Source organism: Lepidochelys olivacea (assembly GCF_965140295.1).
Source record: "Lepidochelys olivacea isolate rLepOli2 genome assembly, chromosome: 5".
Lineage (NCBI taxonomy): Eukaryota > Metazoa > Chordata > Testudines > Cheloniidae > Lepidochelys > Lepidochelys olivacea.
In genome coordinates this window covers 72,416,674-72,443,476 of record NC_140415.1, presented here as the reverse complement: position 1 = coordinate 72,443,476, position 26,803 = coordinate 72,416,674, and the positions used below count along the sequence as shown (strand labels likewise).

The 26,803-nt window shown below is 42.6% G+C and overlaps 1 protein-coding gene across 1 annotated transcript; it reads right to left on the bottom strand.

The window, feature by feature from the left end:
- Positions 1–10,932: 10,932 nt before the first annotated feature.
- SRP19 (signal recognition particle 19) lies at positions 10,933–21,952 on the bottom strand. The gene is made up of 5 exons (XM_084627709.1): positions 21,798–21,952; positions 19,010–19,085; positions 17,368–17,439; positions 13,301–13,412; positions 10,933–11,595 (listed from the first exon to the last, which is right to left on the bottom strand). Exons 1-5 carry the CDS (start codon positions 21,833–21,835, stop codon positions 11,462–11,464), a joined length of 432 nt encoding a protein of 143 aa, XP_084483835.1. The 5' UTR covers positions 21,836–21,952; the 3' UTR covers positions 10,933–11,461.
- Positions 21,953–26,803: the final 4,851 nt, after the last annotated feature.

Genomic DNA, 26,803 nt, shown 5'->3' with positions numbered 1-26,803 from the left:
GTGACAGCACAGGCAGGCTCCCTTCTCTCAATTTAGGTGGCTGCACCTGGTGTGGCCCACAGCAGCCCAGACTTTCAGTTGCAGGGAAAATCCTCCTCATCCCCAGATGGAACTTGACTAGCGTCGACTGAATCTTTGGGGAATTTAACTGCTAAAATCTTAGAAATCCTTATTGAGCTTGTGCCAACTGCAATTTTTCAGAGGTATATTACCTGGCCAAATTTTGACATTTTCACAGGGATGGCAAAAGATCTATCCTGACACAAAGGCCACCATCTGTCAAATTTCAAGTCTCTGCTCCAAAGCATGAGGCTGCTAGAACTTTTCATAAAAGAGGTTACAAGTGTTGTTTGTTTTTTAATGGGCAGACAAAGCTATTTTTCTCTAGTATCAGTCTCAAACAGCTGAACCATTCCGGCTGAAGTTTTTCCAGAAAGATTCAATCTGAGGCAGATACCTAACATGGAAAATTTCAGCCCGAACAGTTAAAGTTTGGCAAAGTTACAAGCTACTGAAGACAGAGCCTTGTAATGGAAAGTGTTAGGTAACCTTAATAATAAGCAGCGCTACCAGCCCAGCCATTAATAAGGGATATTTTATGGAAAATACTTCAGTTGGCTTATTTGAAGGAAAAAAAAGTGTCTTAAAAGCAGTAAATGTTAACAAACAGCATATTCTTCCCAAGTTTTAGGTATACAGACTTTCATTATTTCATGGTAATAAAGTGGGATAGTTTTAAGAACAAAAATACCTATGTCTTAAATATTGCTTTTCATCTGTAGATCTCAAAAAGTATATATCATTATCCCCATATTACAGATGCCAAAACTGAGGCAGAGGTGAAATGACTTCTCTTAGGTGCTATATAAAAAAAAAAGTTGTTTTCTTAAAGTTTTTCCTCTGTGATTAGCACATTGTGGAGAAGGATGGAAAATTACTTGTAGTAATTTTTAAATGCCATTTCCCAAATCAAACATACATTTTAAAATAAAATGTTTGAAACTCTCACTTTCTTTACATCAAGATCTGAGTGCAAGGGTCTGCATTTCCACTGCAGAAGATTCTGCCCTCAGATATCTGAAAAAGTAAATAAAGTGCCTATTTATATTCTCTCATTTTTAAGAAGGCTTTTCTTTCATTGTGTGACTTCACTTTTCAAAGCAGTCTTTGCTCTGTGCCTAATATCAATCTTATCATCTGCCGATCTATAGAAAGTGTTACACGAACACTGTCAGCTTGAAAAAAAAAAATCACACTCCTGTCAGAAACTTTCATACCCATTCTAGTTTAAAGTAACAAAATCATTATAATAAGAAACAGGTTATATGCCCTGCAATCCCCTCATATTTTTTTTTTTTGAAGTTTGCTGTATATTTTTGTGCAGTCATGTTTCTTTATCCGGCCAAAGAGATTCGGATATTGACACAGGAGCTGACATGCTGTTTAAAGAGCACAACAGAGAAACTGCAATATTAAAAGCCTGTTATTTTTTAAAAAAATAATCAAGTTGATAGTATTCCTAAAACATGATGGAAACATTTTATTAGCGCACAAGGTTCCCCCCCCAGGTAGATTTCTTTCACTACTAATAAAATTCCTATTACTTCACATATAGTAAAATAGATTATAGTATAAATATACTATAAATATATGTTGCTTAATATTGTTAGGAACTGGATATAACAACGTAGTGTCACATTGTCAAATACAGAAAAGAAGAGATCTTGAGACTTCTAAAGCAGAATTAAGATGACTCATAAGAATCATGTTATGAAAAACAGAAAAGCTTTTAAATGGTATGACTTGTAATTTCAAATATATATACAAAAAATGAAGGTGTATTGTTTTGCTATGGCAGCAAAAACTATGTACAGATATCAGACTCCTAAAGGCAGAAGTGTTTTGAATGAACATACAACTACTTATTTAAAATTTCCAAAGTAAAATATGTTAGAGAAACTTTGATTGAACTGGTCTCAAGTAGTGCTTTTAAAAATAAATGACAATGAAGGAGAGACTTTGAAGTGTTACAAAAATTTTCCCAGCTGTAGAACAATTCTAAAATTTTCTATCATTAAACAAACCAATTCAGTACTTGATTTCAGTGGGAGCTGAAGCTGCTCAGTGCTTATGGAAAATTAGGCATCTTATTTAGATGCCTAAATATGGATTTAGGAACCTAACTTTAAGCACCTGTTTTTAACAATCTTGGCTATTATTTTTCAAGAGAAACATTACCTTTAAGATATTCCACACTTGCATGGGACAGAGCCTTTTAATTCCCAGAATGGATTTATGCCTTTGCCAACACCACCACCTGGAGGAAAAAGATAGTTACCTTTTCCATAATTGGTGTTCTTCAAGATGTGTTGCTCATGTCCATTCCATATTAGGTGTGTGTGTGCTCGCCAAATGCACCGGTGCTGGAACTGTTTCACTTAGCGGTATCCGTAGGAGACCGGCTCTGGTACCCTCTGGAGTGGCGCCTGCATGACACAGTATAAGGGGCGCTGCCAGCTCCCCCCACCCTCAGTTCCTTCTTGCCAGGCACTCCGACAGTGGGGAAGGAGGGCGGGCTGTGGAATGGACATGAGCAATACATCTCAAAGAATACCAGTTATGGAAAAGATAACTGTCTTTTCTTCTTCAAATGCTTACTCATGTCCATTCCATATTAGATGACTCCAAAGCAGTACCCTTGAAGGTGGGTAGGAGTTAATGGATGTGTAGATTGCAACATGGCTCTGAACTCAGCATCATCCCTGGCCTGCTGAGTGATGGGGTAATGAGTGGTAAACGTGTAAACAGAGGACCACATTGTGGCTCTACAGATGTCCTGGATAGGGATGTGCGCCAGGAAGGCTGCCAAAGACTCCTGAGCTCTCGAGTGGGCTCTGACAATCGGCGGCGGTGGAACCTCCGCCAGATCGTAACAGCTCCTTATGCATGAGGTGATCCAACTGGAAATCCTCTGGGTGGACACCGGTAGGCCCTTCTTCCTGTTTGCTGTAGCGATGAAGAGCCAAGTTGATTTACAGAAGGGCTTGGTATGTTCTAAGTAAAAAGCCAAGGCCCTTCAGACATCCAGAGCATGAAGTTGCCTCTCTTTACTGTCTTGAGTGGTTTGGGACAGAACACCGGGAGGAAGATGTCCTGGTTCATACAGAAGGTGGATACCACCTTCAGAAGGAAGGCTGGGTGGGGCCACAGCTGAACTTTGTCTTTGCAGAAGACTGTGTACAGTAGTTCTGAGGTCAAGGCTTGAATTTCAGAGACCTGTCTCACCGACATCACCATCACCAGGAACGCGACCTTCCATGACAGGTGGGAAAAGGAGCAGGAACCCAGCAGCTCGAAAGGCGGGCCGGTGAGCCTAGAGAGGACCAAGTTAAGGTCCCACAGTGGGACAGGAGCCCATACCTGTGGGAAGAATCTCGAGCCCTCTCAAGAATCTGATTGTCATGTCATGGGAAAACACTGCCTGTCCTTGGATAGGCAAGTGAAAAGCAGAGATGGCCACAAGATGCCCTCTAAGGGAAGTGTGTGCCAGGCCCTGGTTCCTCAAATGGAGCACGTAGTCCAGAACAGCCTGTATAGAAGAACACGAGGCAGAGATGCCATGCTTGGATGCCCAGGGGGAAAACCTTGTCCACTTGGCCAGGTAAGTCAGTCTAGTTGAGGGCTTTCTACTTCCCAGAGGACCTATTGGACTCCTTCCGAACAGGTCCTCTCCTCCGGGTTGAGCCACACACATCCACACCAGGAGGTGGAGGGACTTGAGGTTGGAGTGTAGGAGCCAACCGTGGTCCTGTGACAGCAGGTCTGGTCGGTTGCGTAGGGGCCAGGGAGGGGGCGCTGACAAGCTCATGAGTGTGCCGAACCAACACTGGAGAGGCCATGCCGGGGCGATCACGACAACCTGCACTTTGTCTCTCTTGATCTTTGCCAGGACTCTGCTGATGAGTGGAATTGGACGGAACATGTACATCAGGCTTCCTGACCATAACAGCCCTGCATTGACTGCTGAGCCTCAGAGGAGAGCCCAGAGAGGAGCAGCCTGGAGGCTCGCCGCATGGAGATGCAGAAGCCATGGTGCGGGCAGCAGCATCAGTGGCATCTGATGCCGCCTGGAGGGCTGCCCTGCCCGCGGGCGTGCCCTCATTGAGGGTTGCTCACAACTCCTTCTTGGAAGCCTCAGGAAGCGATCCTTCAAACTTGGCCATGGCTGGTATGACTCTAATATGTGGCAAGCCAAGGAGGGCTTGGTGGTTGGCCACTCTCAGCTGAAGGCTGGAAGATGAATAACTTATGTCCAAAGAGATCCAGCCTCCTCAAGTCTTTATTTTTGGGGGTGGCCCTGGTTGCCCTGGCCTGTCTTTGTGGTTAACCTCTCCTACCACAAGGGAATTAGGGGCTGGGTGGGAGTATAAGTACTCATGCCCCTTGGTTGGCACAAAGTACTTGCGTTCGGCCCTCAGAGATATGGGCCAAGGAAGAGGGGGTCAGCCACAGGGCATTAGTGATTTTGGAAACTTCTTCATGAAAAGGTAGGGCCACCCTGGAAGGAGCAGAGGACATCAAACAGAGAGTCTAAGAGCTCTTCCAGTTCCTCTGCCTGAAGCCCCAGGTTGGAAGCGACCCTCTTCAAAAGTTCCTGGTGCGCCTTGGCGTCATCCTGAGGAACTGTGTGACGGGGCCCCGTGATAGCCTCATCTGGTGACGATGAGGACTATGGAGGTTCCCGCGGCACCAGCATGTCCACTGGTGGTTCAGCAGCTTGCTCCCCTGGGTCCTCCTGGACCTGTGGGATCCTTCCCCCTGAAGCATCGAGCACTGGAAGGGGACGGGATACCAAGGCCACTGGCCTCTCCGAGGCTCCCGACACCCATCGGGCAGCTTGGGATGGTTGGGTGAACCCCCAAGGGTTCCACAGGTACTATGGCACCGGCCACTGCCCTTGAGGCCATGGAACAGGTTTCAGTGCCGTAGATGCTGTAGGCACTGGGGCTTGTCCCACAGCCAGGGAGCACTGCTTTGTGCTGGAGCTGTAAGTGGAGTGGTTGGTACCAGGCAACCAGGAACGGGTGGAGTGGTGGCTCTTGTCCAACACTGCGGTGCCGGTTGCTGTGACCCAAAGCCAACCTGTCCGAGCGAGTCAGGTGTCTTGGTAGGGTTTTCGGAGACCGATGACGTTTGGCGGATCTGTGTCAGAAACCCGGCAATCCACACCTCATGCTGCTTGACCAGGACTAGGAGCCACTACAGACCAGTTGTCATGAGGAACCTCGTGAAAAGGGCAATCTCCTAGAAGACAGACGATGACAACTGGGCGATTGGTGGTCTCTGCTCCCCGATCAGTCCTGTGATCAGTATCAGCCCTTTGGAGATGGTCAGGGCAAGTCCCTGAGATCTTCCCAGGCAGCACGTGCCCCAGACTGTCTGTGCCAATCCGCCAGCGAGGAATGCCTCGAATCCCTCCATTGGTGTCCCCAGTGCAGGGACTGAAGGGGGCTCCACTGAGCCTGCCACTCTAGTCCCGAGGCATGACGCTATCTGGAGTTGCAGGCAAAGTACAGGATGGGTTGCACCGCTTGACTTGAGCTGGGGCCTGACTTCCTGAAGGGGGTGTTGAGCTGCCCGGTACAGGTCGTGGCTCGCCCCCCAGCCCTCTCCTTTCCTTTGCAGGACCAGAGCCATGGAGGGAGACCAGTGCTGGCTCGTGGGTGGCGCTGGCAGAGCACTGCACACGGAGGCCATGGTGCTCTGCGCAGAGGTGGACCACTGCTCCAGTGCTGGAGTTAGTGCCAACTCCATTAGGAGCGCCTTAGACGAGTTTCATGCTCCCTCTTCGTCGTAGGTTTAAAGGACTTGCAGATACAGCACTTGCAACTTATGTGCCCAGTGCCTAAGCACCTTAGGCAGCTGGTATGTGGATTGCTGACGGGCATAGGTGGTTTACAGCGATTGCAGGGCTTAAAGCCTCTGGACCGAGGCATGCCCCATCCCCCGGCTGAGTCCCATTCAGGACTAACGACGAGTTGAAAACTACTACTAAGGGTTTAACTAAGAAACTACTAACTATATATAACTATTTTACAGGTTTTCAAAGTTTGCGAGAACAGAAAATGAAACAACGCTAGCTGAAGTAGATGTTCCAGTACCATCACTGGCAGCAAGAAGGAACTGAGGGTGGCGCCCCTTATACCGTGCCATGTGGGCGCCACTCTAGAGAGCGCCAGAGCTGGTCCTCTACAGATACTGCTAAGGGAAATACTTCCGGCACTGGTGCATGTGGCGAGCACACACACCTAAAATGGAATTGACATGAGCAAGCACTTGAAGAACTAGTTTTTCTTAGCTCCAAGCAGCAAATTTTGGAGGACCTGAGTGAGTTTTTACTGTCCTTATGCCAGTAAACTCTCATTGGTCAAAATGTAAGCTAGGCTAAGAACTACTATGGATGCCAGATCCTGAATTCCTTAAAAAGTCATCTCTTATCACCCAGTTTTTGAAGCAAAGCAGGTTTACTTCCTGAATTGTTGGTCTCAACACCTCCAATAGGATTTTCATATGGCACTTAGAATATCTGCTTCCTCTCCTTTTAAAATAAACAGAGGATCCATGACTGGGTTACATGAAACGCACACAAGTGAATGGTTCCATTTTTCACAACTGAGAGGAAAAAATACCTGGAGAAGTTTTCCCACCCACAGCCAGTTATGATAACTTGAGGAGTAATTTTGTAGATATCTAGCACGCTATTGAACCAAACAACTGCATTCTGTCCTTACCTATAAAGTAAAAAGCTGTATTCGCTATGAATACAGTGCAACCTGTCTAAATTGCCACCCCTATTTAAACAACGAATTTGTCAATCTAATAAAAAGGCAGAACAGAATCATATTTGATCAGTTTAGATTCACCCCTACAGACAAAGCTGTCTCTAAGAAGGGATAGACATATATGGAACATCTTTCAGAGATGGTGCTCGCAACATTGGGGGCTCTAAGCAGCAATATTTTTGGCATCAGCCCTGCTCGACCCACACCACATAATAAAAAGCAAATAGGGGGCCCCCCGAAGTTGCTCAGGGTCCTAAGCAATTGCTGAGTCTGTTTATGCCTAGTGCCGGCTCTGCCCCAAAACAGGCTTCCTAAACAAGTATTTCTTTGGTGACTCCAGGCAATAGCCAAAGAAGGTTACCTAAAGGCACACTGCACAGCACAATAAGGGGTAAAGCAGCATTATTAGAGCAAAGTATAGAAGACCTGGAAAAATCAGCTAGGTTCAAGGTAATTGGTGCCATTTAACTGCTGCCTTATGTACATCATGATGTGGAAAGGATGATGAAAATACAACATTTAAATGGGCCACTCTCTTAAAACAAGAGGTGTTTCACTAAGTGTGGTCTCTTGTCCAAGTTTCACTGTATTTTTTTTTGTAGTAACTGACATTTTTTTCCAAATATTTATTAAGAGAAGTTGTTGAAGGCTAGGAGAGTCTGAGATTCCATTACACACAATGAGTGGAGCATGTTTATTGAAATGTCCATTCTGCCTGAGAAGGATGTCATGGGCGAGGAGAAAAAAAACAAAAAGACCAATAGGTTTTAGGATCAGTATCCCCTAACAGTCTAATACCTTTGTTGTCTTTTCCAGCTCTTAGTATTTGAAAAGTTGTTCAAAACTGAAGCCTAGAGACCAGAAAATTTCAAGCCAATCTGTTTCATCTCACAGAAAGAAGGGTCAAAGTTTAACTTTAAGATGCTCCTGAAACAATTTATGGAGGTTAGATCATTCATGTTAAACTGGTCTTCACACGCAGGAGCTGTTCTTAAGCCACTGTGTGCATAACACATTCCTGAACTTATTTGTGAGTTAAGAACAGCCTTTTCTAAAGACCCCAACACGGTCAGCTGTTTAATTCTCTAAACACCATATGTCTGTTAAAGGGTGTAGCCAGTTTTGTACCTAGCAAGTTTGAACAATGTTTTGGTAGTTTCATTTAATCTCATCAGTATAGGGGGTTATGAGGTCAGTCACCTCTGTCAAAGCATTACAGTATGGTCATTGCCAAGTATCCATCTCAGCTCCTTTTCAAAGCATATAAATGTATTAGGAGTCAACATGGACTAATTTTGTTTTTATTACATATTTACTGTATTTAATAACCAAGGTGGCAATGTAATTAAAATGCTTTTATTTATCCAGACAGTACACCAAAATAGAGGTTGAATTGTACTCTTCGCCACTATGAACAGTAGATGCACATCCAATCAGTATTTAACCTCACACATTTTTTAATACACCAATTGCCTAAATTTGAACATTCAAGTTTTGTTCACAAGGATAAGAATTAGGTAGATCACAGTCCTAAGGAGCCTCACTTAGCAGTCACTCAAAACCCTGGTGCCAGATTGTCCCCTCCTGCACAGAACTTTCTAAAAGGAAAAAAAAAATGTTCCCGGGGCTTTCATTTTGCAGAAAACCAATGTCAATCCTTCCTCAACAGTGGACAGGAGCTACCATGAGGGGGGAAGAAGGTATAGCACGCTGTTGAGCCCAGTATTTGGAGTGCAAATGCCATGTCTCCCCTCTTCCTTACTAGCATGCCTTGTAATTATACTGCCGTTCACTCCCCCATTGCAACTGCACAATCCCACCCTTTCTAGAGACATATAAGGTACAGAATGGAAGTTAACTGTGACCGAAGTAATAATTCCTGCCACATTTGCCACTTCCCAGGAGAGCATGCCACTGACTGCATCCCATGTTTACCATTCATCCTGCTCAGCCAGACATACACCTACAGTGTCCCAACCACATAGCATTCACATGGTAAGGCTTCCATCAGTTCAAGCATTCAGTATAAATACAGCTTCTTTCTTTAACTGTTACTTTTGGAAACCTCAGTGTGTGTTTACAAAGAGATTCTCCAAAAGTAATTCACAGTAGATTATGCATGCATGGCCCACAAAAAGAGCCTCTATAACTCAAAGTTTTAAAATAACCTCACAAAAAACCCCACAAAATTGATTTCCTTCTGTGGCCTTGAATATTTAAATATGCTCACTCAAACCCACAATCCCCAACTCTTATTATCAAGCGATCGCTTACCTCTCAAGATAAGGTAGCCTTGTGAGTTATTGCCGTTACCCTGGCTGAACTCCATAGCACCTTTGCCTATCCGACTCTAGACCGGTCATGAATTTTTGAATTTGCTCAGCTGCAACAAGGATGAAATGGTGTAATTAAAGTATTGTGTAGTTAGTAAATAAAAATTCTCACCCTTTGCTGTTGTGCAAAATCTAAGAGTAGTCATGACAGATTTCAACTAACTTACAGAAAAAAAATTCTGTTCCCAATTAGAAGTTCCAATTATAGGAAATTAAGTATTTATCAGTCCAGATTGCCCAAAGTAACACTGATTCCAGAAAGTGTCTAATTCCTCATGCCACCTGCGGGTAAGATATCCAAAGAGCTATCATGACACACTGAATTACAGAACAGAAGAAACAGGTAATATAAAAACTAAGATCTGCATGGAGACTAAGTAAGACACTGTTGCTATCTATATCTTCACATAGACTGAGAATGTCCTAGCATACACTTTACCCCCATAGAAAAAATACTAGTCAGATGTCACACTAAATACCTATTTGTATTTCAGCTACTTACAACAGAAAAAGCAATGGCCGTATGGCAAGTGCATCATATACCATCTACTTTCCCCAATTTTCCAAACCCAGTGTCAAAACCTACCATAAAACAAAACTGCCACTTTTCAGGGCCAGTGCTTTATGTATTTTTTGTAAGCAGTCTTTAAAAAACCCTCAATACTAAATAATGAGTCAAATTGTAGACACTCACATTGTTTTACATTGTATATCAACCATTAGCTATGTTTTAATAAAAGTTGAAGATCACCCTCTGAAATTCTCGTGGGCCTTCTCTTTATGCTGTCAAGAATTAAAACTCTGATGTCATCCCCCACAGCCAGGCTTTTTGATTCCTCACAGTGTTAGTAACACTGGCTGGGATGGACTGCAAGGTCAGTGAGGTAGGAACTGAAATTAAGTGAGCATATCCTTGTGATTTTATAATCCACCACAGCCAAATCTAACACTCCATACATTTAAACACTGCTTAAACAGCTACCACATAAAGGATGCGTGCCAGGGAAGACATGCAGGAGGGAAGAGAAAAATATCATCCTTAGGTGGAAGGCCTGCACCACAACTTACATACAGGTATATGGATAAAACTGATCAATTTCCAGTGTCTGTAAACACATGTTAACAAGCACTATATTCACTTTTACAGAGTTATCCTGAACGGAAACAGAATGATTATTTAATGAACATGGAGGTTCACTCAACGTGTAAGTGGGGGAAAAAGACCTACATGAGATCACTTATTGAACAGGCTCTGCTGTTTCCTCTCCAATCTCTCCCTCTTCATGCTCCCAAATCATCCCTTCCTCTGGAACTTACAAAGTGCACTTTTTACTCTCTGTGAGGCCCTTCCTTCCAAGAGTCTTCCTTATTTTGGATTCATCAGCTGTGGGGAGTAGGAGATCAGCTTAAGCTTCTGCACGAAGTGAACTTTTCCCCAAGGCAATACACACCTCTAATAAAATAAAACAAACAGATATTTGTATATGATGACATTAATAAAGTTGTGTTTCCAATATCTGATTGTAAGACTAAAGATAGATGGTACTTTCTTTTTAAAGACAAAAGAATATTAAAGTCAGTAAGCCCTTTCTCATATACATGGCAGTATAAGAGAATCTGTGACATTCTATCCCACAGTAGAATGCAGCCAGCCACAAGCTTTTAATGGGTGAGATGTACAAAATATCTTCTCTTCAAATAGTCATCTGGGGGAAAAAAAAGAGTGATGAAGCTCCGACTAAAGTATTTTATACAACTAGGTTTTCAAAATTTGTTTTTTCCACCTTTATTAGACTTAACATTTGTGAATCATTAAAAAGTGAACTGTACAGAGTAATGATAATTTCATTGGAAATTTACCTAGTACAGTGATATATAAGGTCTAGACTTAAGACAAATTTATCTTTATGAGCATAGATACATTTTGTACTAAGGCAATCAACTTCAAATATCCAGCCTGCATAAAATAAACTTTGTTGATTTTGAAAGCCAAACAAATGCACATGTATCCATGAAAATAATCATGTTTCCACCCTCAAATTGTCTATGTTGTTTGTAACTTCTAAAACTAGCTGCTACTTTTGGATTTGGGGGTTCTGTGATTAATGTTACACAGTGTCAGGCACAGTACATGCATTCCACTTCAGTAAAAAATTGAAGACAATTCTGTACAGCTTCACCAGTTTTCTTGTTTTTTAGATCTCAGTTGAGATTCACAAATAGTAACGTCCATCCATATCTGCCATAGAATGACTATATAAAGTAACAATTATGCCAGAGACAGGCTCACTTCTTCTTCTTTCCTTTTCCTTTTTTGCCTCCCTCTCCTGGCTGGAGATTTTGGTCACTACCTCCCATTTTTTGTGTCCTTGTTTTCAGCTTTGGAATTGTTTCTGCTGCATACAGCATCACCGATTTACCTAGAAACAAAAGGCAAGGGTTAATTTATATGAATATTTGTAACACTTTGAACATTAGAATCCCTAGCTAATGTTCGGGCCTACCCGGAACCCTCGTCAAGTTGGATACAAAGTCCCAAGCTCTGCTTTTTCCCCCTGTATCCATGGGATACTGGGTGTTCTCTGGAAGTAGGCACTCAGTGCTTGCTGGGGGAATCATTAGAACTAATAGAATCCAGAGCAAGCCTAGAGAAAACTCACAGTAATTTGGGACCTAATCAAGGAATTGAGTTGCTCTTTATCAATTAGATTATGATCTAGCCCAAGGGTTCTCAAACTTCATTGCATCGTGACCCCCTTCTGACAAGAAAAATTACTACACAACCCCAGGAGGGGAGACTGAAGCCTGAGCCTTCCCAAGCCTCACCGTCCCACATGGGGGCCAAAGACAAAGCCAAAAGGGCAGGGCCCAAACCAGAAGCCCAAGGGCTTTAGCCACAGCCGGAGGACCTGTAACCTGAGCCCCACCACCCAGGGCTGAAGCCCTTGGGCTTCAACCCTGGGTGGAGGGGCTCGAGCTTTGGCCCCAGCAAGTCTAATGCCAACCCTGGCAACTCCATTAAAATGGGGTCGTGACCCACAGTTTGAGAACCGCTGACTAGCTTGTACAGACAGACAATGAGGCGCAGCCCCCACCGCCCCTTACTTCCCTATAGCAGTTACTTGCCTCAAAGGTGAAAGTGCAGGGGAAGACCAAGCTTCCAAAAAGCCATCACATTGCCTTCTGTTTATATGGACTTGGCATGCTAATATTGTAACTATCTGGGGCTATTCTGGACCTCAAAAGGACAAGTGGATGGACAACCAAAACATGCTACAGGGGAGCAAGATGCTGACCCAACTATTTGCTCCCACCAGAAGACTCCATGGCTCTATCTTCCCCTTCTGATCAGTGGAGATCATGAAGCCATCACACCATCAATGGCACTCTCTCGTTTCTAGCACTTTCATTCTCCCACTCTGTAGATTAGTCTTTGCCCCTATCCTTTCTGCACACTAATTCCTCACTTACCTGTCAATATTAAGAAGGCTTCTTTAGTTAGGCCAGTTAGTATTTTAGATTTCCTATGAGCATTTTAGGCAGAAAATTGCAATATCAAACAGGATTACTACATCAGTTTATCAACTGCACTGAAATTTAACTGAGGTATGACAAGTTTACACAAGAAAAAACTAAGTGAAATACAGTAGTTTTAAAGCAGAATTTTGTTTTTTGTTTTTGGAGCGAAACCGTCTACCACAACACAGTACACTAAAGTAGCACTACTGCTTTGTTGGAGACAGTGGTCACACAGTGTGCCCAAAAGAATGTTCAATTCCCAATTTTTAAAATGAGAATGAAGCACCATCTAAGGAAAAACAGGACTGAAGATTGTACCCTAAAACAGAATCACTTCCTCACTAACAGGCTCTGGCTAATCTCATTTAGTTACCAGTTTATATGGCTTATAGTGGCCAAATGTTTCAAATGGTAGGAACTAAAATGCCTAACAACAAAGTTCTCTATTAATGTTTTAACAGACTGGTCACACTAACATTAGCATGGGAGACACAAACACAGCCTGACATTATGGCAACCGACCCTAGCTTTTTCTAAGTAGGTAAAAATAAATTGTTACCCAAGTTTTCTCACTGCACATACCCCCTCAACAAATACTGCACTCACGTGTTGGAAACTGAGGTAAACATGGGTTGCCATCTTCCAGCTTGAGTTGAACTCGTACTCTGCCTCTATATTGCACATCACGGTTCCACTCTCTAGGGTACAACTTGTTCTTCTAGCAAGTGGAAAAAAGAACACCACAGTTAAACTAGAGATTAAGAGGCAGAAAGGCATTTCATAAGATAAGCATCAGACATTAAAGAAATATGTATTTAAAATTGCTATGTACTAAAATGTCCATAACCAAATGGACACTGCTCACAGACGTACACCTTTTTGAGGGAGGTGTCTCAGCCATGTAGACCTTAGGTACATGCTTTGAAAGTGAACGGTCACACATGCTTATTGGGAAAATATGATCATACTCTGGACTTTACAACTAACCTGGTGGTATGTATGCTAAACTTCAGAACAAAATTTCAGAAGTAAAGGCAATCTACGTCTGGGCTGGACTAGTGAGGATGAAGTGAATACTGTTAAACCACTGGAAAAAAAACATTCTTTCAAAGGAAGCAGAATAGTTATCCTCTCCCATATTTCTCTTCACAAAATAATTCATACAGCACAAAACCAGAGAGGTGTTTGAAGACATACTGATAAAAGTAATTTACAGATGACAAAGACTGGTGAAGAGTTGAATAATGATGTAGACAGGACAGTCAAACAGAGCCATCTGTATCACTTGGTAACCTGGGCCCATTTGAACAAAAGGCATTTTAATGCAGCCCAATGCAAAGTTATACATGTAGGAACAAGAAATGAAGGCCACACCTACAAAATGGAGGACTGTACCATGGAAAGCAATGACTGGAAAAAAAAATTAAAATCGTAGTGGACAGACAGCTGAACATGAGCTCCCAGTCTGATGCTGTAGCAAAGAGAGCCAGTGTGATCCTTGGATGCATGAAGAGGGGAGAAGTGAGTATGAAGGGGATTTTAGCATTGGTGAGACAGATACTGGAATACCATGTCAGTTCTGATGTCCACATTTTAAAGAGGATGTGGAAAAATTGGAAAGGGTGAAGAAAAAAGCCACAAAAAGTATTCGAGAATTGGAGAAAATGCCTGTGAAATCTTAATCTGTTTAGCTCAGTGGTTCTCAACCTTTCCAGACTACGGTACTCCTTTCAGAAGTCTGATTTTAGTTTCTCAAAAAAAAAATTAAAAGATGACTTGATTACAGTATCTAAGAACTTTCATGGGGAGAAAGTACTGAGTAATAAAAACATCCTTAATCTAGTGGAGAAAGACATAAGAACAAATGGCTAGAAGTTAAAGCCAGACAAATTCAAATTAGAAATTAGGCACAATTTAAAAAACAAAACGAACAATAAAACCCACACAGTGAGGGTGATTAGCCAGAGGAACAAACTACAAATAGAAGTGGTGGATTCTCCATCTGTTGGAGACTTCAAATCAAGATGTATTTTAGCCAAGCCCTAGTTATTAGTCTCAAATACAGGGTAATGATGAAACTTAATGGCCTGTGACATATAGGAGGTCAGACTAGATTATCTAATGGACCCTTCTGACCCTAAAACAACAAAAAACCTGGGTCTATGACATATGGAAACCATTTATAGGACTTAGAATTCAAGTATGACAATGTGTATTACTACATTTACTGAAGAATATCGTTAAGATTTTATCTTTAAAAGACATTACCATAAATTATTTATGTTTGTCTATTTTCTGTGTAAGTTTTGTTTAGAATTTTTAAAAACACATTTTAATGATTGTGTTGTGAATGTACTAGCAGTTATGAGAAGAAAGTTATTTGTAACTTAGCTGTATACCTATTTGTATTTAAACATCCCAATCAAGTCACTGCTCCCAAAGTTCCAGAGATAAGCCACATAACCTGACAGAAGTTATCTGAAAGGAGGAGTATGAAACATTACATCGCAGTACTCCATCAGCACTGCATTTTAATAAATCTGATTAAGATTTTGTCAATCTTATGTTAGAAGTTTATAAATTAGAAATGAAGGGGGCATCAATTGAGCAATCCATACAGAATACTGAGGGAAGTGTCATCTAGACACAGGTGAAAGATCTAAACCTTTGACATCCTTCAGGACAATAGGGAAGACTGAATGCTGCACATTCAGAGCCCAGGGGCAAAGGTGGCTTTAAAAGCCTTGAGATTCTGCGTAGTTCGAGCACTGAAATCACCCCTGGCATAATTTAGGCAGATAAAGTTACAACAGTCCCATGTAGGATGCCTCTGAGCAGCTCCACAACACAGTGCTATAGCCCTATCTCCATCAGACTTCCCATGCTTGACCTGTGAGAGCCATAGGCTGTCTTAAGCAGCAACCACAGCTGAAGAACTCTTCTCCAGGTAGCTAAGGGGCTTTTATAACTCCTATCCAGCACACTGGGTCTAGGCCAGGGAATGTCTATAAGCATCAGAGATGCTCAGGTATGCTATAAGTGACTACTGCGATCATCATAAGATAGAGGTACTTGAAAGTTCCCTTTCAAACAACCAATGTTTTAAATTTTCCTGAAGATGCTGATGAAAGCAATCTAATGCACTAATTCTTAAAAACCGTTACTACTGAAAAATGTGATGCTCACTTGAAAGTTCTGAAACCCTTTGTAATTCCTAGTAAAGATTCTTCCTCTCTCTTATTTGGCTTTGCTCCTGTTACAAAAGTAACAGTCAATATTTGTGTCTCCCCAAGGGATAAGAAAAATACAGACAGTTCTCTGAAAGCATAATGATAAAGGTATATATGCTTTAAAATATATCAAGGTCCACTTAATTTCCAATTTTTATTACGATAATGCTAGCAACTTTGATTGTACAGATTAAAGAAAAAAAATCTGATTTATGAAAATTTAAGATGGTGCTGGCAAAATCTGTACCTGAATGAGCAAGTTTTATGGTACTACTGGTTACATTTTATATTAATGGGCAATTCATGAGAATAACTGAATTGTTCTTTACTTCTCAGAAAAAAATCTTTATATTTAATTATGACTAGTGACTTGATTGATGTTTTCAGGGTATTTGAATGTATATATTAAAAGGAAGATCTTATTGATGAAAACCTAAATGTTTTTATGAGGATATAAGTTTTACAGTATTCACTTTTAGGTTAATCTAAGGTACTGGAGTAATTACTCTTTTCTGTTGTCAAACTGCACTTTATGTGCCAATACAGTTAAACTATCAGAACTTTAATGCCAAAAGAGACATCTATGACCTGTGACATACAGGAGGTCAGACTAGAATTACACCCAGTTACCCCTGCATGAAGCCCAGTAACTTATATTTGGCCAACACATATCTGTGAGAAAGCATCCAGTCTTGATGTGAAGATGCCAAAAGAAGGAGAATCCATCACATCTCTTGCTAGTTAGTCCCAATGGCTAATTACCTTCAATGTTAACAAAACTGTGCCTAATTTCAATTTGAATTTGTCTGGCTTCATCTTGCAGCAAGAGTTGTCCCTTGGGTAGGGCGAACTGGGGAGACTGCCCAGGGCCCTGGCTTTGCGGGGGCCCATGTTTCAATAAAATCCCGATATTTAGCCCTTTGTCCCCCATCCCAATCAATGTACGATCGGGACGGCATTTGTCCTGATATTCAGGTGACGAGGTAAGGCAGGAGGGATGAGGCAGAGAGCAGACTAGCAGGGAGGCTGATTTGTTCTGGGCCCCGCAACCCCGTAGGGACAGCCGTGCTTGCAGCCATTGTTTTCTGTTATGCCTTTCTCCAATAGGTTAATGAGCTCTTTAGTACCTGTATTTTCTCCCCATGAAGGTACTTAGACCCTAATCAAGAAAACTCTTCATGTACTTTTTGATAAACTGAACAGATTGAGCTCTTTAAGTCTATCACTGTAAGGCATTTTCTCTAGCCCTCACATTTTTAAATTTCTTTTCTGTACTCTCTCCAATTTTTCCAACATCCCCATAAATATTAAGTTAACGTATGTTCAAAGAAATCAGAGGACTTGGTTGATAAGTTTATAGGACAATGGTTTTTCTACAGAACATTTTTTTCAATTTAAAAAAAAAAGTCTTTATCAAGATGTATTCATAAAGTTTCACATTACCTCTACAAGCACATTGAGTCCAATTGCTGCACATACATCTTGGATTTCTGTAGATGTGGGATTTTCAATGGCCTATTAAAATAATGTTTTAAATTAGTACATTGCCCTTTTAAAAAAATTAGTCTACTGCTGAGAAACAAATCCATCGTAATTAGGTGTTGATTGGATGAGCTCCTGAAATTCCTCAGGGAAAGCAGTAGTCAGGGAAAGGGAGGGCACAAAGATGGATCAGGGAAAACAGATCTGCTTGCTTTTCCACTTATGTAAGGTATTTATGAACCAGGACATGTACATTTCCTGGAATATATTAGAAAGAAAGGAACAAAGCACCAAAGGAGAAGAAAAAATAAGCCTGGGCTCAAACATTAGCTGTAGACAGGCCTGGGCAGGAACCCAGGAAGGAGTAGGGACAGAGTTAGTACTTTAGAAAAACAATTTTGGTTTCTTTGGAGTGAGATAGGAGTAAGAGATTTCTTTGTGTGTGGTTTAAGCAATTAGAAGGGAAAAAAAAACCCTAAACCCAAACACCAACCTGCAGCAATGAGTCTCAGAGCCCAGGCCTACAGAGTTGGGCTTTTGTGACATTCTCACTTGGACTGGAGCCTGGGCTCTGAGACACACTCTGTTCAGTGGGTTTCAGAGTCCGGGCTCCTGATCAAGTGGGAATGATTGTCTACTCTGATATTTTTAGCCTGTAGCACAAGCCCGAGTATATGAGACCCAGGCTCAGAGACTTGCTGCTTCAGGGTGTGTGTGTGTACACCCTCAGCTACAGACTGAGGAACTAAGAGAGGATTGACTGAGTGACAGGCATCTCTTGCCAAGGAGTCAGCTAGAGACTGAAGAGAAAGGAACAGAAGGCCAGGCATCAGTTATCAAAGATGTAGGGGCCTGATCACTCAAGTAACAGACTTAACTACTAGTTCAAGTTAAAACAACTGACTTTTTGCTATAACAGGAAAAACATCTAAGAAAGTATATGGAAAATATGGATGTTTTAGCAGTCAGTGTTTAATCAGTGGCACTTCTCAGTAAGCCATGTACTATATGTCTATTCCACTATCAGCTGGGCTCCTATTGGATCCTGAAGCACTAGTTATGGACACAGAAGTAACAGACAAGAAATGGTACATTACAGACAGTGACTCAAATGCCTTCCATTTCCCATCATCCTTGATATTACAGGGGGCCTCTAGAGTCAAAACAAGAGTGCAAAACACGCACATCTAAACTAGTTAGATAATGAAATTACAAGCAAATCATTAGGCAGCCTTACAAAATCCTTCTTGCCCAGGTGATCAGTATCTGTTTCCTTCATCACTGCAAGGACAGGCAAGAAGATTTTGTACTAGTGAATTTTCAAGAGATTTTCAAGGTTGCATTCAGTCTCTCCCAGCTGATCTGTTTGAGCCTTGCTCATGTGAAAATAAGAGGTTCTGAACGCAGCCTTTCCCATGTTGAATTCACATGTTGACACGAATGGTCAGTCTTCAAATATGTTACAGAATTCAATCATCAACTTTCCTCTCCTTCTCCTCAAAAAAGCTTAAGTAGCCTTGTTCACAATTGTTAGTTCCTTCCCAAACTCCCTCCAAGCTATCATGAAGCAAAACTTAGTTTTCCCATGCCACCCACAAATTACTTTGTCCATAGGTATTCTTCTTCCTTCTGCTATTGTCTTCTTGTTATTTAAGTATGCTGGATAGATGCAGATGAATCTAAAAAAAAAAAAAATGTAATATAAGTTCTGGAAAATACTGTTTTTTGTAATATCTTCTAAAGCACATAAAAAAACAAAGGAATGCCCACTTCTAAAACTTGGAAACTGTCATACCAGATCAGACCATTGGTTTATCTAGTACAATTGCCAGATTGTGAAAGTACCACACAATTCAGGGGAAGATGCAAAAAACCACACCGTGGACAATGATGGACCATAGGGAGAGATTTTTCCTAATACTAGGATAGTGGCTAGCTAAAACCCCAGAGCATGAGGTTTTTATATCCTTTACAATTTTGTCCTATTTTAAGCAGCCGTGTAAACTATTATAAAAAACAATTCCTTTGCTAAATCCTGCTAAGCTCCAGGGTTTGATATCTTGCAACAGATAACTCCACTGTCTAATTATGCAAAAAACAAAAAAACAAACCAAAAAAACCCTTCTTAGTTTTAATTTGTCTTCCAATTTCGTTTGGAAACCTAAAATATAGCATTATTAAAGAGTAAACAGGAATTCCTTACTAACCTTTTCTACATTGATGATTATATTGAAGTTGCCAGACATTTCCCATTATATGACACTGCCAGAGTTGGAGCAGAAGAGGGAGAATGGGGAATGATGGGGAAAAGAATCTTTGCAAATACGTGGGAAACCTACTGGCAATGTGTTGTTCTCCCTCCACCTCTAGTGCTGGTCTACACAGAGGATGACAACCTACTATTTCTATCAGTTACTCCAGTGGCAGAGGTACGTGGAGTGAATCTAAAGGTTTCAACCCTGATGATGACCCATATGGCTATCAGTGTGATGCTACATGACGGAGTTTGTTTTTTCAGTTTGCCTTTTTTAAAACCTAGGCAACTGCATACAACAAATGACAATAAAAGAACATAATTAAGGTTGCAAAACTCAAGCATTCATAAGTTAGGACATGGCTGAATCAAGGTTGCCCTTGCGCATATGCATTATCTTTGTATACACAATAACTCCTATTTTTTCCATAGGACCCATACCTCATTCAGTGCACAGGATGGACTGGCCTCTAGAAATGAATCAGGGTTGTGTAGTAAAGGACACTGTTTTCTGTATTATTTGTCATCAAAATTGGAAAGTATGTAGTAAATGAGGCAGCACACAGCAGGTAGATATAGGATGGTTCACATGATTAAAGCAGATGAATACTGCTCTGGATTAGATGTCACTGCCACAGAGTTCTTGTATGATGTTCATCAAGTCACTTAAACCCAGCCTTTCATAGGTTGTCACAAGTTGTTTGTTCCTCATTTTCTGGGTGCCCAAATTGAGACCCTGGAACCTGAGTCTGGGTGCTGAGCACTCACAACTGCAACAAATATCAGTGGGAGCTGTGCTTGAATATATAAAGTGTTATACAACACTAAGTACCCTGAAAAAAAACAGGTCCTAGGCACCTAAAATTAGTGGATACTCTTCACCTTCTATTCTCTGTGCCTCAGTTCACTCTGGGTAAAATGAGACTATCATCACCCCCTCACCTCACCGGAGTATTGCAAAGATAAAATTCATCTCTATGAAGCACTCCGACACTGCAGTGGTAATCACCATAGAAAAGTCCATGAGAAAATTAATAACTCTTGTCTTCAGAGTAGGGTTTGAATAGTGTGCAGCACATAAGGCCTAGGGCCGCACAATGAACAATAGGGAGAAAACAAAATACTGAGTAGTGGCTCCCCAAGTGAGCACAGCCCATTCTGCCCACTGAATGAAGCAGTGGCGAGTCCTGGGGAAAAAATATTTCTGTGACCATGTAACTAGACCATAGGTTCTCAAACTGGGGGTCAGGACCCCTCAGGGGGTTGCAAGGTTATTATATGGGGGGGTCATGAGCTGTCAGCCTGCACCCCAAACCCCACTTTGCATCCAGCATTTATAATGGTGTTAAATATACAAAAAAGTGTTTTTAATTCATAAGGGAGGGCCGCACTCAGAGGCTTGCTAAGTGAAAGGGGTCACCAGCACAAAAGTTTGAGAACCACTGAACCACAGGCTGTAGTATAACGTAGCCACCCAAGGGGACAGATTTAAGATTCCCTGTGCTAGGTCTTGTGACACCTTACAGACTAACAAATTGGGTTTAGCTCACGAAAGCTTATGCCATAATAAATGTGTTAGTCTCTAAAGTGTCAGAAGGACTCCTCCTCCTTTTTGCTGATAGACTAACAGGGCTGCCACTCTGAAACCTGTGCTAGCTCTGAGAGCCTGACTTCGCAGCCCTGCTCATTTAAGGCAACGCTGTCTGGGCGTGAATGTAAACACCTCTTGCTGCCATCTATTGCCCCCCTCCACGCTAGATCAGCTCGCCGCTCACTCGCGGCCCCTGTTCAGCCCCATACGCGTTTCCGCCACCCCTCCCAGAGCTCCTTCGAGGAGCGGCGGCGCCCAGCCCCGCACGCAGCTGTCACCGGCTCGCTCAGCAGGTGGGTCCCGGCCCCCTTCCACAGCCAGGGAGCGCGGGCAGGAGCAGCGCGGGGGCGGCGCCGATCCGCCCAGGGCCCGCTCGCGGGGAGCAGGCCTGCAGGACGTGTGAAGGACCGGGGCAGAGGAGCCCCAGCGCCTCCTCCCACCCCACCGGCGCAGGGGCCACAGGGCCAGAGCCACCGAGCAACCCGGGAGCCGCAGCCGCCCCTGAGGTACCGGAAACATGGGCTGCCCCGCGCGGGGGGCCGTTACCTTTCCTTGTCCGCCGGGGAGGTGGCGGCCCAGGCCATGGCGGTTGTGGGGCGGGGGGGGGGGAGCGCAGCACCGCCTCCCCCACCGTCACTCGCTACTACCCGCTCACTCCTCACCAACACAGAGCTCTTGCCAGGCCAGCAGGGAGTGCGAGAGGCGAGCCCACACACAGTCTCGCGCACACGCGCGGCGCCATATTCCTATTGGACCACAGAACTGTCACTCAAAGAAGACGGTACACGCGGCATCCTATGGGTCGTGCTCTTTAACTCTCGCGACATTTGAATCGGGATAGCGAGAGGCTGGACGAACAGCTTCCTGCCGGGGCGCGGCGCGCGTTTTGTGGTGCGCATGCGCTCTTCGGGTCAGCGGCGCGCCGCGGAGGGAGGGAGGCTGGCGGCGTGTGAGTTGCTGCCCCCACCGTCGCAGCGCTTCGCGGCCCGGGGACGGCCTTGATGCCGGAGTCCGGTTAGGCCTTCGCAAGGGTGGCCGCAGGGCCCAGAGGTCCTCCAGCGGCCCTCCATAGCGCGAGGGGCGCTGAGACCCCGCTGTCGCGCGGGTCCGCGCTGCTCTGTGCGCAGGCGGCCGGGCTGTGCCCGCTGCTCAGGCTCCCCGGCAACGCAGCGTCTGATCCCCTGCCCGGGCACGGGTGGAAGCGCGGTGCCCCAGGTCCTGCTGGCAGATCAGTCACCGCAAACGCTTCCGTTGAAGTAGTTTTTCCAGCCCTTGCCGTTGCAGATTCAAGCTTCAAAGCGTGAAACCCAAAGGCTCAAAGCCCAGCTGGCAAATACAGAGCGCCCAGCCTTGGTGAAAGTCACAGGGCCCGTCCAATAACCTAATGCCTTCCTCGGGGGCTGACTCATGATTTTTGAAAGCCTGGGGTGGGCAGTCCTGGCCCAGCGCTCAGCAGCGATAACAATTTATGGCAGGACTACTGCTGATCAAAGTGCACCCGAGGACGGTATGACGTTGCCAGCTTCTCAATTTAGTATGGCTAGGACTTAGTTTGGGGGTAGTTGGTTTGAGTGTCACTGGTTTCCCCCTCGAATCTGAATTCTGCTCACCGTTGAGCAATGTATGGCAGAAGTTGCCTATAGGGTAGAGCTTCAGTATATGCAAAATCGGTTCTATTCCGGAGTAAAGAGGTGGATGGACCCTATTGTATAATAAAACTACCTATTTTATTAAAGGCATGAAATGTTGATACAAAGTCCTGGCTAGTCTCTGCAAGAGTGGTGATGATACAACCACAGAAACCTTGGACAGTGCTAATTCTGTATCCACATCCCTGATTTTCTTGAGATGGGGGTGTGGGAAGTGTTGTGATTATCCAATTCAATAATTAAATTTAAAGAGGCCTGCAACACAATTATTTACATGACTTATGCTGTGATTTGCCATACCCATTATAAAGACAGACGATCTCTAACCCCTTCTGTTTTTCTCACTTAATTGCCTGATAAGTACAAAACATCTGATGAAGTGAGCTGTAGCTCACCAAAGCTTATGCTCAAATAAATTGGTTAGTCTCTAAGGTGACACAAGTACTCTTTTTTTTTTTGCGAATACAGACTAACACGGCAGCTACTCTGAAACACTACATGTGTGTGACAAACCAACAGTGGGGGGTAGTATGGCAATTATACGTAAGTAGGGTTGGAAGAATTAGATCATCAATAAATGTCAATTTCACCATACATAAAAATGATGAAAAAATACTTTCAATAAAATGTACATATAGGCAAAGTAACAAATGCTACTTGAGAAATTAGTTTGATTTAAGGATATATATATACTTTGTATATTTTGATGTGATGTTTACAGTTTATTTTAACGGTTATAAAAGCTTTAACTTTTTGAATCTCAACATTTACAAGTCCCTCACCCCCCCCCCAATTTCTGGTAACCATGAAAGTTTCAAACATTAAAAAAATGCTTAAACCGCATAATTTTGTGCAACTGTGAATTTAAATAAATAAAAATAGAAAAAAATGCTTAAAAATGGATATGTCAAAATTATTTTTAAAAAATCAAATTGTGCCAAGCCTATATGTAAGGCATATATTATTCAGCACTACATCATATTGTGAGTCAGAAGGAATCAGTGTTGTAATTTAAATTACAAATTTGTTGTCCCAATCAGAATATAAACCAAAAAGGTGCCTAGGATACTGTTTGCTAGGGGGCCTGATCCAAAGCCTAGTGAAGTCAATGGAAAGGAACCCACTGATTGCAATGGGCTTTGGATCAGGCTCCAAATGACTAATAGTGAAGTATTTTAAACTAAACATATTAATTATTAACTATTAAACTAAATATATTAATAAAATATTAATCTTATTCTGTAGAGTTCTACGATAGTCATACTTTTCTTTTAAATTCATGTTTTGTGATCGGAAGCTTCCACTTATGGATGGTGGTGTACAGATTAAAAAGGCCTTTATAAAACCCACTAGAGTAAGAGATGTTGAAGAGCTGTTAGGGCTGTACTGAGAGGCAAGCAGAAGAAAGAAGAATTCCCTCACCTGGGTTGGCTGTTGATTAGGGTGACCATATTTTCCCAAAGGGAGAACGGGACACCACTTGGGGCCAGCTGGAGGACCCTCCCGCAACATGCAAGCCCAGCCCTTCCTGCCTCCTTCCCACACCTTCTCACTCCTCCTTCCTCCCCCATGTGCTAGGCCAATCCAAGCCACCTGCCCGGGGCTGGCCAGAGGTCCCCTTTCTTCCTTCCCCCGACACACGGGGCGAACTGAAGTCCCCCTGCTGCCCACCCACGCAGGGCTGGCCTGGCTGAGCCACTCTCCGGAGCCCTCCCTCCCGCACATGGCTGGCATTGCCACTAGCCCCCCTCTCGCACATTCCTCCATGCCCTGCTGGGGGGTCGCACCCCAATTTTTTGACAAAACTGCATTTGTCTAGTTTGGTCTTTGCCAGCCAAAACAGGACGCGTGGTCACCCTACTGTTGATAGAATATGGAAATTTTGGTTCTTTAATGTTAGAGTAGAAGGATTCCTATTCCTCATATACAAATTTAAAATCTCAATGTTCAGAAAAAACACTTGACTGCACACAGGCCAAAGTAGCTTTTTTCAAATGCTTGGACTATTATACACTAGAGCAACCAGCAGGAAAAGGAAAAAGTTGGCTTCCGCAGGGGAAGCTTGATTTTTTGTTTTTAGAAGGAAGGGAAAAGGAGATTCTGGAAAATATATCAATGTGAAAGTCAGACTTTGTTTGAAAATTGTGTACCTTCTATTGTTACATACCCATCTAAGCTTACTATAGAAAAAAGTTGGCAAAACTGTTTGTCTATTTTGTGCATTTGGTAGGAGTTTATGTAGTCAACTAGGAAGAAGCTGACTTAAAGACTTAAGCAAACAGGATGTCAGAAGAGCTCTTAAAAAAAAGTTAAGAAACCTCTGGATATATTGATGTGATGCTCTAGTAGAAAATTGCAATTTTAAAAAAATTCAGTGTGATAGTGTATCTTTAAATATTTCTCTGTGTGCATGGAGTTAGGAAATGTTGTAAAGTAAACTTGTTTGAGCTATGTGCGTGAAATGAAAGAGGAAAAAAAGCTGTGTGGCTGAGAAGTACATACACTCCAAGCGTTTAGGTGCTTTTCTGAATTGGAGTTTACATGAGGGGAGAAGTAGATGTTCACAGAGAGGCTTTGGAAGAACCACTACTTAAAAAAATTGCTTAATGCTACAGCCCACTATTGGCCTGTGTTAAAATTGAGAGATTTATCAAGAAAGTGGTAAAGTAGCTCTAGCAATATTTAGCATCTTCTGGTTTATTTCCCATAGGTCGGTTTGTTGTTTTGCTTTAACTATGGGACTAAGAGCGCATTAGTTGATAACATCCTTTTAGTAGTAGATGAAAATAAAGTGTCCATACTGATTCTGTTGGATCTATCGGGTGCCTTTGATACAGCTGATCATGAGATATTGATGTGATTATGGTCCCTAGCGAGAGCACTTGGAAACATTTCGGATTGGTTGAGCTCTTGTTTGTTTGAGAGGGCCCAGTAGATAATTATGGACCATTGTTCATCAGAGGTGAGGAGTGTGGCATGTAAGGGCTGCAGGGTTCTGTTCTGTCCTTCTCCCATTCAATATGTATATAAGGCAAGTAGGAAAGAAATAAACCTGATGTCTTCGTAAAAGATCAGTTTATTGCAGTACTCCAACACTTTCAAATTAAGCCACACTTTTGTCAAGCTGTCTGTTTTATGCTGTAGCATTTGGTAGTTTACACACTTGTTTTTTCCTTTGAATGCTGGAATTAACATAGCATATTAACAACAGCATGAAGAGTATTAAGGAGTTGTCTTTCTGCATGTCTTTAAAACATCACTGAAAGCTGTATTTCCTATATGAAAATTTGTATGTGTATTAATGGTACAGACATTAAATGTGTCATGATCATTTCAGTTGGAAAACAAATAAAAATGACAGCTTTCTCTAAACAAATATTACTGAGTTTGTTTACTTGTAAACTGAATTATATTCTGCACATGACCTACCCCACCAGGGCTAGCATCTCAGCTTTTCTACAGGTCAGCTGGCTTCCATTATTATGCAGCATTCTAACTTATTGGTGCCAGGGTTCAGGATTTCCTGAAACTAAGTGCCTGGGGTGAATCGTTCATACAAGCATGTCAATTTAATTCCCACCATTCTTACAAAATGACTTCACTGAGTATATGGCACCCACAGTCACTGCACTTGTTCTAGTGTCAAAAGTAATCTATTCATATCTTGAATTCTGCATATTTATGGCTTGCAGAAGTCAGAGTCAAAAGTAGGTCACAGAAGATACTAGATCAGGCTCGCTACAGCACTATGCATTCTCCAACTGTCCAGTGCCCCTAACATCAGAAACTCAACAATTAAGCAGTGAAGTTCAAAACCTGATGGCTTGTGCATCTTTTTAAAAGCAATATGAAGCTAAGATGTGATTGCTCTTGCATAGTGTACCTACATATGCCTGAATATTA

What these genes read in the sequence shown, in the direction of transcription:
- SRP19 (XM_084627709.1), bottom strand. Translation starts at nt 21,835, where the DNA reads ATGGCCTGGGCCGCCACCTCCCCGGCGGACAAGGAAAG. An exon ending in GACTCAATGTGCTTGTAGAG is followed by an intron (nt 13,413 to 17,367) that starts GTAATGTGAAAC and finishes TCCACTTGCTAG; the next exon opens with AAGAACAAGTTGTACCCTAG. An exon ending in TTTACCTCAGTTTCCAACAC is followed by an intron (nt 11,596 to 13,300) that starts GTGAGTGCAGTA and finishes TTTTGTTTCTAG; the next exon opens with GTAAATCGGTGATGCTGTAT.